We start from the raw sequence: 12,031 nt of genomic DNA, 5'->3' as shown, positions 1-12,031 counted from the left end.
ACATTTATAAAATCTCCTTGTTTTAGTTGAAAGATGTTTGCAAAGTTCGTGTTTTCAAGAAAGTGAGTGAATCAATCCAGGAAATAAAATATTTAAGAAAAGTACCTGGAAATACAGTAAAATGCAGTCAGAAGTTGAATTATCATATCACGCCTCTTCCTTTTCCCTGAGTTTTAATGCGGTATAACATTTAAATCATTTCCATTTTTTGGTGATTACAAACAATGCTGCCATGAACAGTTCTGCTTATGTGTCTTTTTGTAAATATCCAAGTACTTTTATGTTAAAAAATTCCTAGCAGTGGAGTTGCTAGATTTAGAAATGGCTTCTGACTGTACCCAGTGCATGTATAAACAAAACAAACAAACAAACAAATAAATAAATAAAACATGCCTCTATAAAAAAAAATAAAAAATAAAATAAATAGAAATGGTATTGTTAGGGGAAAAAGGATGTCCTAAAGCTAATTCCATACAGGCTTTGTGGACTCCACCCCCACTTCAGACCAAAGCCAAAAGACACTGGGAACTCCAAATCCCATCACCACCAAAGAGAAGGTGACTGGGACCGGAGGAGGATGGGATTAAGCAGCCAGGTTTGGTATAAGACCAGACACGTGGGCTTTGGAGACATCCCCCATTTTGGCTCTCCGCCAGCTCGCAGCGTGGGGCCAGCTCTGAGAATGCCTTTGGGTTTCCAGGTCAGCGGATCGGGTAGGATGCATTAAAGACTTTATTTCCCTATTTTCTCCCTGACTTGTACATTTTCTTAATTCCCTTCCCCTTGTAAATAAACCTTTATTAACCTTTTGTGTGTGTCTGTAGTGGAGTATTAGTAAGTCCCTTTTAAGCGCGCGGGTGAGGACCCACAGCCAGGCAACCCATTTTGTATCGGGTTGCTCCATAACAATATGTTTATTTATTTTGATGGGTACTGCCAATTATCCCTTCAGAGGATATTTTTAAATTTACTCTGCCACCAACAGTTCAGAAGAGACCCTAGTCCCTCAACTCATCAGAAATGCTGGATATTGTCCATAATTATAGCTTTTACAAAATCTGATGGGTAAAAAACTATATAACCTTATTTTTTACTTAATTTCTTTGCTGCATAGAGTATAGTTCTATTAATATGTTCTTTTTTAACTACCTGTTATACTCTTTGCCCATTTTTAATTAGCTTATTTGCCTTTTTGTTCTTAATCTGTACAGTTTTTCTGTATGTTAGGGTTACTCATCTCCTGGTATGTGTACGGTGCAGATAATTTTTGCTTATCTTCAACTTTATGGTATCTTTTACATGAAAGTAAGGTTTTCCTGTAGTCAAACCTGTCAGTTTGTCTTTTCGGGTTTTGGATTCTGTATCTTGTTTAAGAAGGATTACTTTACCAATGATAATATGATTATAAATAGTACAATATTTTGTATATATCTAACATGTGGTAGTTTTTGTTTTATTTTTGCATTTCATTCTTTCGCCCATCTGGAATTTCTGTGAGTGCTGTGGTCAAGGGTTTTCGTGTCTGTGTTTATGTGTAATGTGTGTATGTATTCACAGACATACATCTCTGAACACACACATTAGATAGCTACAGATGTGCATTTAGATGCATAGACATTGACTAATCATTTTTTGGCCAAGTTATTTATATTGGCTATTAATTACTCACTCATTTTTATATGCCTCTTTTAACATGAACTAAATTCTCACATGTATGTTAATTCATTTCTGGGATCTGCTTAATCCTACTTAACTTTTCCTGTGCAATACCACTCTCTATATTTTTTTATTTTTTGATTATCTGTATGTGTTCTGATTTCATTTTTATTATCATTTATATATATTTATATTTATTATGTCATCCTTCATTTTTGTACAATGTATGATTTCCTGTGAAGTTCCCACCACCAATTCACCTGTACACCATCACCATAGTCCCTTTCTTGTGCTCTTCCCACCTCTGTCCTGTACCTACTCCCTCCTCCTCCCCTACAGAATGTCTCTGGTCTATGGTTGCCTGTTGATTTTGATTTTGATTTTTACCTTATTATAGTTATTTTTTTTTCCAGATCCCTTATTTGGTTCCTCTACATTCCTCCTATAAGTGAAACCATCCAATATTTTTCTTTTAAATCAATGTAGTTTTATGCCTCAAATGTAATATGAATAGAAAAGATTCTTCATTATAATTATTCATTGTCTGTTCTTACCCACCCTGAGACATTTCCCTACCCAAGAGTCATATTGGCATTTGTTTAGTTTTCCATAAAATCGTAATTACAAAATAAATGGTAAATAATGAATAACAATTTGGTAAATAACATGAAAACTACTAGAATTATTTTTATGTGTTAATATCAATCAAACAGTAAAGAATAGATTCTAAGGATTAAAATTACAAAGCAGAATAATGTGTTGTATGGAAGAATAATACTGTTTTTTCCCTTCCTACTTTCATAAATGGCAATCAGAAAACTCAGTTATAGAGAAATAGTTATGTAGATAATTTTTGCCTCCAAATGAAGGATATTAACTTTTAGATGTCTTCTGTAAAAAAATGATAAGCCCCCCCAAAATATTAAAATATCTTCATGCAAATCCTGGAGACAAGGCAGACTGCTGTTATGTCAGTAAGGCCCTTTGATATAGCCACCTAATTGAGGAAGTAGCACTGGGAGGGCTTTGTTCCCAGGAAGGGAAGATGGGCAGGCAACCAAATAACAATCTATTATACATTTTGGTTTGATTTTTTTTTTAAGACTTATTTATTTATTTATTTATTTATTTATTTATTTATACAAGCACTGGGTACAGTCAGAAGCACCACGGGAGGGTGAGAGGATTCACCAGAGCCAGAGCAGGGAACAGAACAGGCAGACTGACGAAATACACTGCTGAGGGGAGCAGCGGGCACGGCAGGAGAGGTCTGTCACGCCATGTGGGACCCTCGCCGGTGGCCGGGGATCGAACCAGCGCTGCAGAGGCTGCAGGCAGCTTCACAGCCCAACGCTCAACCGCTGCACCACCAGGGGAGGCCCCATTTTGGTTTGATTTTTAAGAAAACAGCAACTTTGAAGTTTCAACATGGGTCCATTGGAAGCAGGCCATACAGGCTCGCCAGAGTGTTTCCTGCTAACTTGGAAAATGTCAGGACTCTTTTGAGAAACAGTTAGTAGAGGTCTCCCTAGCTCCCTCTTGAGAGCTAACAGGCCTGCATGAACTTGAGCATATTTTCGTCAGGTACAGTGCAGCACGAGACGCCTTCCAGTCAAAAGCTGCATCTCTTACAGAACCATAGGACCCATCTGGAACTCCGAAGACCTTAGTTGATCCATGTCAAAATTACCAACTAATATTTTTATTTTATAACTTTGTAGATTTTTTTTAATCAAATTCTACTTGGTGTTTGAGTACAAGAATTAACCTTTACTAATTTTTATTGTTTTAAACTTTTTTCTTTAAATAAAACTAAGTTTATTAAATTCTAAGAAAGACCTTCAGTTTCTGAAATAGTTATTTTTATGTGCTATAGTAACTAAAAATGTATTTCTTTGTCTACAGATTAAAGTCCAAATCATTATAGCAAAAACTTGGAATGTTTTTCAGCCCCTTCTCTTTGGTTTGGTTGGCTGGGAAGTATCTGTTGCATCTCTTAGAAATAATGCTATTGGTAAGAATGATTAGAGGAATAAAACATGATTTTGAAATATTTAAGAAAACTCTGAATCATTTTTTTATTTATGTCTTTGAGTCATTCACAAGCCTCTTGAGACATGCATGCTGATGCAGGAGCACACACGTGCTCTCAGACCTTCACCACAGGCAGCCCTGAGTGTCTTCCCCCAGCAGCCTAAGGAAATGGACACTGATCCTTTCCTGAGGGAAGATAGTAGATACCAGCAGCATCTCTGGAATGCTTTCATACTTTGACTTCATAATAGAAGTCAAAGTCATCCCCGAACTGAATACATGTAATCTATCTTGTTTTTCATATTACCACCACTATCCAGTAATCTCTTGCACTTTTCATAGACGTGTCAATCATTTATATTCTTTATGATTATTATATTTACTTAAAAAACAAAGACATAAAGAAGCTTAGCCTTAAAATGCTTTCAGTACTTTTACAAATCCTATCTCTGAGCATGAAAACTCCTTCCCCGATTCCTGGTTGACTGTGCTTGTTTTCACTGTTGCAGGCATTTGTGCTGCGTCCATAACCCTGGCGTTGTTGGTTCGAATCTCTTTCACATTTGTAATTTCATCTTTTGCTGGTTTTAGTTTTAAGGAGAAAATATTTATTGCTTTAGCATGGATACCTAAAGCTACCGTCCAGGTGAGAATATATTGTCATTCTAATACTTTTAAAGTTGATGATTTTTTAAATGGAAACTGTTAACTACAATCACAAAATGTAGGCTGTTAGCCTTAAACTGTTTGGTTGGGGTAGGGGGTAAAAAAATAATTGATTATAACTACTCACTATAATTACCAATCATTTTATATTTTAAATTGAAAAATGTACTTTTATTTTATTTCTATTAAATTCATTTATTTTCTTACATCATTGTTAATTTTTGGACAGTGTTTGGTCTCTCCCCTCAGGTGTTGTCCCTGTGGTTCTCCCCCCACCACTGTCCCCATGATCCATTCCCACCATCCCTTGTGCTCTTTCCTTCCCTGTTCTGGTCCTCTCCCACCTCCTCCCCTGCTGTAGGCCTCAGATTCTATGGTCAGCTTGCAAGTTTTGTCGTTTTCCTGACCCTTTGTTCCGTTTCTCTATGTTCCACATCTAAGTGAAACCATCCAATATTTATCTTTTCCTTCAGGTTTACTTCGCTTAGTATAATCCCTTCCAGCTCCATCTGTGTTGCCCCCAAACAACGTATGAGTTAATCTTTTTGATCACTGAGTTGAAAAATGTACTTTTAATGACAAATACTAAATTGATGAAAAGAATTTTTATCTTCCTAAAATACAAGTTAAGGTATATATGAGGGACCTCCCTAGTGGCTTAAGGGTTAAGTCTCGGCACTATCACCGCATTGGCCAGAGTTCAGTTCAGCCAGGGAGCTGACTCACATGGTGCAGCAGACCTCATCTGTCTTGCCCGCTGCTTCCCTCAGCAGTGTGCTTCAGTAGATCTTCCTGTTCTGCTCTCCACTCTGTCCACCCCTGCACCTCTCACCCCATGCATGGCTGGCCTACACCCCAGTTCTTCTACATGCAAAAAAAATAACAAAAGCATATATGAATACTGTAATTTTTACATTTTGCTAAGTATTATAGAACGAAATGTTATGATGTTAAAGTATCTGGAGACACATTGATTCTTTTAAAAATATATGTTCCCTGGGCCTCCCTGGTGGTGCAGCGGTTGAGCGCTGGGTTGCGAAGCTGCCCGCGGCCTCTGGGCGCCGGTTCGATCCCCGGCTGCTCCCCGGCCACCGGAGGAGGGTCCCACATGGCGCGCAGACCTCTCCTGCCGCCCGCTGCTCCCCTCAGCAGTGTACTTCGGTCCTTCTGCCTGTTCTGCTCCCCGCTCTGGCTCTGGTGAATTCTCTCACCCTCCCGCGCTTCTGACTGTACCCAGTGCATGTATAAACAAAACAAACAAACAAACCAGCAAACAAATAAATAAAGCATGCCTCTATAAAAAAAAAAATTAAAAAAAAATATATATGTTCCCTATTCCTGCTACCCACTCCCCACACATGAATGCACGTTATTTTAAATTAATACATTTCATTTGTGTAAGTATTTGACTAATGTCTGAACCTCTCCACTAGACTGTATGGGAAGGACATGTTCAGTTTCTAATTTTTTTCCCTGGTAATTAAAATAGTGTCTGCCATTTAAGAGGTGCTTACAATAAGTATTTTAGTTAATGTTTACAATTAGTAAGCATTGAAGCGTACAAGAAAGAATGATGAATGAATGAGAGACCTTCTAGTTTTGCTCTTTAATTCAATGATATGCTTCTCCTACTAAAATGTTGTGCTACTTATCTTTAGAGACTTTATCCTGGCAACATAATGTCTTAATTTCCTGAGATTCTTTTTTCCGGTGTTATTCCAAAACAGAAACCTGTGAGTTTCCATGAGACAAAATCTTCTATGTGTTATGGTTAGAAGAACAGGTCCAAGGAGCCAAGTGCCTGTTTTAGATACTTACTTGCCTGTAATTTTTATGTTTGTTGTATAGAGCATTTCCTTGTTGTACAGAGAGGCGTGTGGTTGTGTCTGTTACAGGTATTTTGAGGATTAAAGGAACTCTCCACATGAAGTGCTTGACTAGTCTATTACAGTTTTGCTGTTGTTTGCCTTCAGTTAATATAAACAATAAGTTTTATTTTTAATCCCTGCTGTAGGAAATAATCTATAAGCAGTGTGTATCTCTTTTGTCTCTCTCCTTCCAACACTACATGTGATTTTGTTTTATTATTGCATAATTTCCATAAAGCAGGGGAAAAGAAAAGGAGGCTTGAGGCAGGAGCCTCCCCACTCAGGTCCTGCACTTTCGTCTGCTTCTACCCCTGTTTGTTGGGCTCAGGCTTACTCCGTGCCATGAGTAGAAGGTCATTCTAGGCTCTGGCAAGACAGAAAATTAATTTCTTGTACAATTGAGTCACGACCACAGCAGATGATGATAATGTCACAAATGAGCTGGATCTACAATTATCTTTACATTGCAAGGGTCAACAAATAACTAAGTTTCAAATCTAGTGATTTTTCACCTTCATCCCCTTCCTTCTTTCTCTGCTGCTGATATAGAATTGGCTACAGTTTAGTCCTTTCCTCTGTGTAAGAATACTGGTAAAAACTAGAGTGGAAGAGGGACGATATTAAGAGGAGAAATAATTTAGTTCACAAATGTAAGATCAGTTTACTAACTGGATTCTTCTAATAAAATAATAATTCTCAGTTATTAGAAATCATTTATCATCTATCATGTAACAGGAGTCCCCATGTCACATAGCGTTGCCATGTGGATTAAGTGAGCCAATAACTGCCACGTGGTAGATGCTGTCAAACTCCATGAGCATCACTCTTGTGAGTGCCACCATTATCATTGTCATCCTCTGTTAAAAGTCAGTGGGTTTTTGGGCAGCTCTTTGGTGCTTAAATCTTCTGAACTATTAGATTTGTTGAAGATGGTTTTCTGTCTATCTTTTTCTTCCCATCATCTAGCATACTCCTTGTGTTCAGTTAACAAGAAGTTACATCAAACTATACAACTTTTAATCAGTAATTTGAAATATGGAGCGTGATTGTAAATTGAGGGGTTCTTTGGCGATAATGTCACATATGAGAGGGAATGTTTCCATCATTATGGTGTTATTTTGCAACTCCACGGACGATTATATATTTGTAGTTAACCTCTGAAGAATTTAAGATAATTTTATGCTTAGGTTAGTAAATAGAAGAAAAGGATCAATAGGATATTTACTTTATGTTATTAAAAGCAAATCTGCTAGAAGATGACTGGGGGAAATCCTGTGGCCCGTTAGGGTTATTCTAAAACAAAGAATTCAAAGAAATTCATTCCCTGACTGGCACAGGGAGAGGGGTGAGTAGGGAGAGAAACTTACTAGCATGTGAATGCCTATTATTCTTTGCATTAACCTATTTAATCATCATTACCATCCAGCGAGGTAATACTATGTTTTCATTTTATAAGTAACCAAGTAGAAGCTTGGACAACTTGAGTCACTTGTAAAGGTCACTTACCTGGTTGTACAAAACTAGAATTGAAACCCCGTTTGCTAGACTCCCTGATTTCTTGTCAGTTTTACTATGTTCCTCTGTCTCCCATGTAGGGAAACAATAAAATTAGCAACAGAAATCTGGAGAGCCACAAGAAAGCGTAATGTTTTGTTTTGTGTTGTCGTCTTGTGGCCAAGACTCCAGAGGTTCATGGTAAAGTCTGACAGCAAAGCTCTACCTCCCAGGGAAAGTCGACATGAAAGAACACAAAGTCAGCCTCACCAGTCCACCTGCTGATTTGTCACTTTCCCTTCCACTGAATTACGTGGCGAGGAAGAACACTGATTTGAGTGATTCATGAGAATTCCTTGGTGCTTTATCTCCTCTCTCTTCTGATAGTCTAATGCTAGGTTTATTTGGACAGAGCCATTTACTTTTATTATATGCTATGTTTGACATTTCCCTTAATGACTTATCTTTCCTCCCCAAACACAGGCTGTGTTAGGTCCTCTCGCTCTAGAAACAGCAAGAGCCAGTGCGCCCCACTTGGAAATGTACTCGCAGCATGTGATGACAGTAGCCTTTCTAGCCATCTTGATCACAGCCCCAAACGGAGCTCTGTTCATCAGCATCCTGGGCACCAGAATTCTCACACACCACAATCCAAGCCTTGTCAAGACAGACTGGTCAGGATCAACGTTTCATTAAGGTTATTTGCATCACCTGCCTGCTGCTTTTAATGCATTCTCTTAAACGAGAGAAAAATTAAAAGGTACAAATATGTGAAGCCTGTATATAGAACCAAGGATTTAATAAATATGTTATTTCTCTATAGAGCTTTCATATGATTTTTGATTCCCAAGTTAATAACAATGTAGAATGCACTCTTAGTATTTACATATTTCAGGAACATAGTCATCCATGAGGCTGGATTTGTGTCATAATACAAGCTAAGCATAATGCAAGGTGAAATGAAGCTGGTGCCAGGAAGGTAAGAGCCGCTGTTCCCCAGCAGGAGAGTTCACTCCCCATCCGTTTCGTAATTCATTGATAAAGATTACAAGAAAAAAAAAAAGACAGGAATAGGGCCTCCCCAGTGGCGCAGCGGTTTGATCCCTGGCCTCTGGTGAGGGTCCCACATGGCCCGCAGACCTCTCCTGCCGCGCCTGCTGCTCCGCTCAGTAGTGTCCTCCGTCTGTCTGCCTGTTCTGTTCCCCGCTCTGGCTCTGGTGAATTCTCTCACCCTCCTGTGCTTTTGACTGTACCCAGTGCTTGTATAAATAAAATAAATAAATCTGCAAAAAAAAAAAAAAAGACAGGAATAAAACATACCGCCTTTATTTATTATTATTTTTTAAATTTTATATATTTTTACATTATTTTTCATTTTTTGCACAATGTATGCATTTTCATCTTGGTTATAATTCCCATACAATTCCCACCCCCTCTTGTTTTGATCCTACTTCCTCCTCCACCCTCTTCCCCCCAATAGTGTATATTTAGTTTATAATTGCTTGTTGATTTTGACTTTTACTTTATTATAATTAGTCTTTTCCTGGTCCCTTATTTAGGTTTTCTAAATTCCTGTTATGTGTGAGAGAGACCATCTGGTATTTTTCTTTTTCTTTCTGGCTTATTTCACTGAGGATGATCCCTTCCAGCTCCATCCATTTGCTGCAAATTGCATGAGTTTATCTTTTTTGATTGCTGAGTAGTATTCCATTGTGTATATGTACCACATCTTCTTGATCTATTTTTGGTCATTTGGGTTGTTTCCATAGCTTAGCTATTGTAAGTAGTGCTGCTATATACATAGGGGTACAGGTGCCCTTTTTTTTTTTTAAACATTGCTCTTTTTTTTTTTTTAAAGATTATTTATTTATACAAGCACCGGGTACAGTCAGAAGCGTGGGAGGGTGAGAGAATTCACCAGAGCCAGAGCAGGGAGCAGAACAGACAGACTGACAAAACACACTGCTGAGGGGAGCAGCGGGCGGCAGGAGAGGTCTGCGCGCCATGTGGGACCCTCACCTGGTGGTCGGGGATGGAACTGGCGCTGCAGAGGCTGTGGGTAGCTTCACAACCCAGCGCTCAACCGCTGCGCCACCAGGAAGGCGCACAGGTGCCCTTTTGAATTAATGTTTCCATGCCCTTTGGATAAATACCTAGGAGTGGAATTGCTGGATCATATGGCAGCTCCATCTTTAGCAGGTTGAGGAATCTTCACAGTGGCTGGACTATTTTGCACTCCCACCAAGAGTGCAGGAGAGTTCCTTTTTCTCCACACCCTCGCCAACATTTGTTGTTGCTAGTTTTTTTAATATGTGCCATTCTCACTGGTTTAAGATGGTATCTTATTGTAGTTTTGATTTGCATTTCCCTGATAGCAAGTGATGTTGAACATTTTTTCATATTCCTGTTGGCCCTTTGCAATTCCTCTTTAGAGAAGATTCTTTTTAGCTCTTCTGCCCATTTTTTTTTTCTTTAAGATTTATTTATTTATTTATACAAGCACTGGGTATAGTCAGAAGCGCGGGAGGGTGAGAGAATTCACCAGAACCAGAGCAGGGAACAGAACAGGCAGAATGACGAAATACACTGCTGAGGGGAGCAGCGGGTGGCAGGAGAGGTCTGCACGCCATGTGGGACCCTCTCTGGTGGCCGGGATCGAACCGTTGCTGCAGAGGCTGCAGGCAGCTTCGCAGCCCAGCGCTCAACTGCTGCGCCACCAGGGAGGCCCCACTTCTGCCCATTTTTTGACTGGATTATTTCTTTGTTTTTGTTGAGTCTCATCAGCTCTTTGTAGATTTTTGTGATCAGTCCTTTATCATTAGTGTTGGGTGCAAAAATGTTCTCCCAGTCGGTGGCGTTTCTCTTTGTTTTTGTTATTGTCTCTTTTGCTGTGCAGAAGCTCTTTAATTTGATGTAGTCCCAGCTGTTTATCTTTGCCTTCACTATCACTGCTTTGGGTGATGTGTCTGTAAAGATGTCTTTGATGTGCAAATCACATAGTGTTTCTCCTATATTTCCTTCTATATATTTTATGGTTTCAGGTCTTATGTCTAGTTCTTTAATCCATTTTGAGTTGGTTTTTGTGTATGGTGTGAGGTAGTGGTCAAGCTTCATTCTTTTGCATGTAGCGACCCAGTTTTCCCAGCACCATTTATTGAACAAACTTTCTTTGCTCCAGTGCATATCCTTTGCTCCTTTGTCAAAGATTAGTTGACCATAAATCTGTGGGTTTATTTCTGGATTTTCTATTCGATTCTATTGGTCTATGTGTCTGTTCTTGTTCCACTACCATGCAGTTTTGATGATTATGGCTTTGTAGTATAGTTTGAAGTCTGGGAGTGTGATGCCTCCATTCCCTTCTTTATTTTCAGGAGAGCTTTGGCTATTCGGGGTTTTTGGTGATTCCATATGAATTTTATCAATAATTTTTCTATTTCTTTGAAGAATGACATGGAAATTTTTATTGGAATAGCATTGAATCTGTATATTGCTTTTGGTAGGATGGCCATTTTAATAATGTTTATTCTTCCAATCCATGAGCAGGGGATGTCTTTCCATTTCTTTGTGGATGGAGCTGGAAGGGATCATGCTCAGCGAAATAAGCCAGAAAAAGAAAAATACCAGATGGTCTCACTCATAGCAGGAATCTAGAAAACTTAAATAAGGGACCACGAAAAAGAATAACTATAAGAAAGAAAATATCAAAATCAACAAACAACTATGAAACAGAGACACTCTATGGGGGCTAGGGGCGGGGAAAGGAGGGCTTGGGGTCAAAATAAGGGGGTTGTAATTGTAAGAGGAATATAAAAATAAAATTTAAATAAAATGAAATAAAATAAACCAAAAAGCAAAACAAACAAACAAAAAAAAAAAAACAAGCAACAACAAATGTTGGCGAGGATGTGGTGAAAAAGGAACTCTCCTACATTGCTGGTGGGAGTGCAAACTGGACCAACCATTGTGGAAAGCTGTAAAAAAAAAAAAAAAAGATTGATTTATTCATAGAAGAACTGGAGTACAGGTCAGGTGCAGGAGGGTGAGAGAATTCACCAGAGAGAGCAAAGAGGAGAACAGGCAGATGGACTGAAGACACTGGGAGTAGACCTCTCCTGCCTCGCCCGCTGCTCCCAGTGTCTCGGTCCCAGTGTCTGCCAATCTTGTTTAGTCTTATTTAACGCAGTTGTTTTTCTTATATTTAGGTTGATTCCAAAGCTTCATAATAAATGCTATCTGTGATAACCAGTGAATGAAGTTCCTCTTCCTAGTCTTTTTTTTACTTAGAATTTTCTGACTATTCTAATGAAGCTTAC

The 12,031-nt window shown here is 38.8% G+C and overlaps 1 protein-coding gene across 1 annotated transcript in view; it reads left to right on the top strand.

Annotated features, from left to right (window-relative positions):
- Positions 1–8,428, top strand: part of SLC9B1 (solute carrier family 9 member B1) — a gene marked incomplete at its 5' end in the record, with an annotated part of 39,006 nt that extends 30,578 nt beyond the window's left edge. The window contains 3 exons of the mRNA XM_084251982.1: positions 3,562–3,670; positions 4,200–4,336; positions 8,202–8,428. Coding sequence (XP_084108108.1) covers positions 3,562–3,670; positions 4,200–4,336; positions 8,202–8,414 — 459 coding nt within the window. The 3' untranslated portion in view covers positions 8,415–8,428. The remainder of the gene's footprint in view (positions 1–3,561; positions 3,671–4,199; positions 4,337–8,201) is intronic.
- Positions 8,429–12,031: the final 3,603 nt, after the last annotated feature.

This window comes from Talpa europaea (assembly GCF_964194135.1).
Source record: "Talpa europaea genome assembly, chromosome: 13".
Classification (NCBI taxonomy): domain Eukaryota; kingdom Metazoa; phylum Chordata; class Mammalia; order Eulipotyphla; family Talpidae; genus Talpa; species Talpa europaea.
Note: the sequence above shows the minus strand (reverse complement) of the source record. Positions and strands in the feature narration are given on the sequence as shown.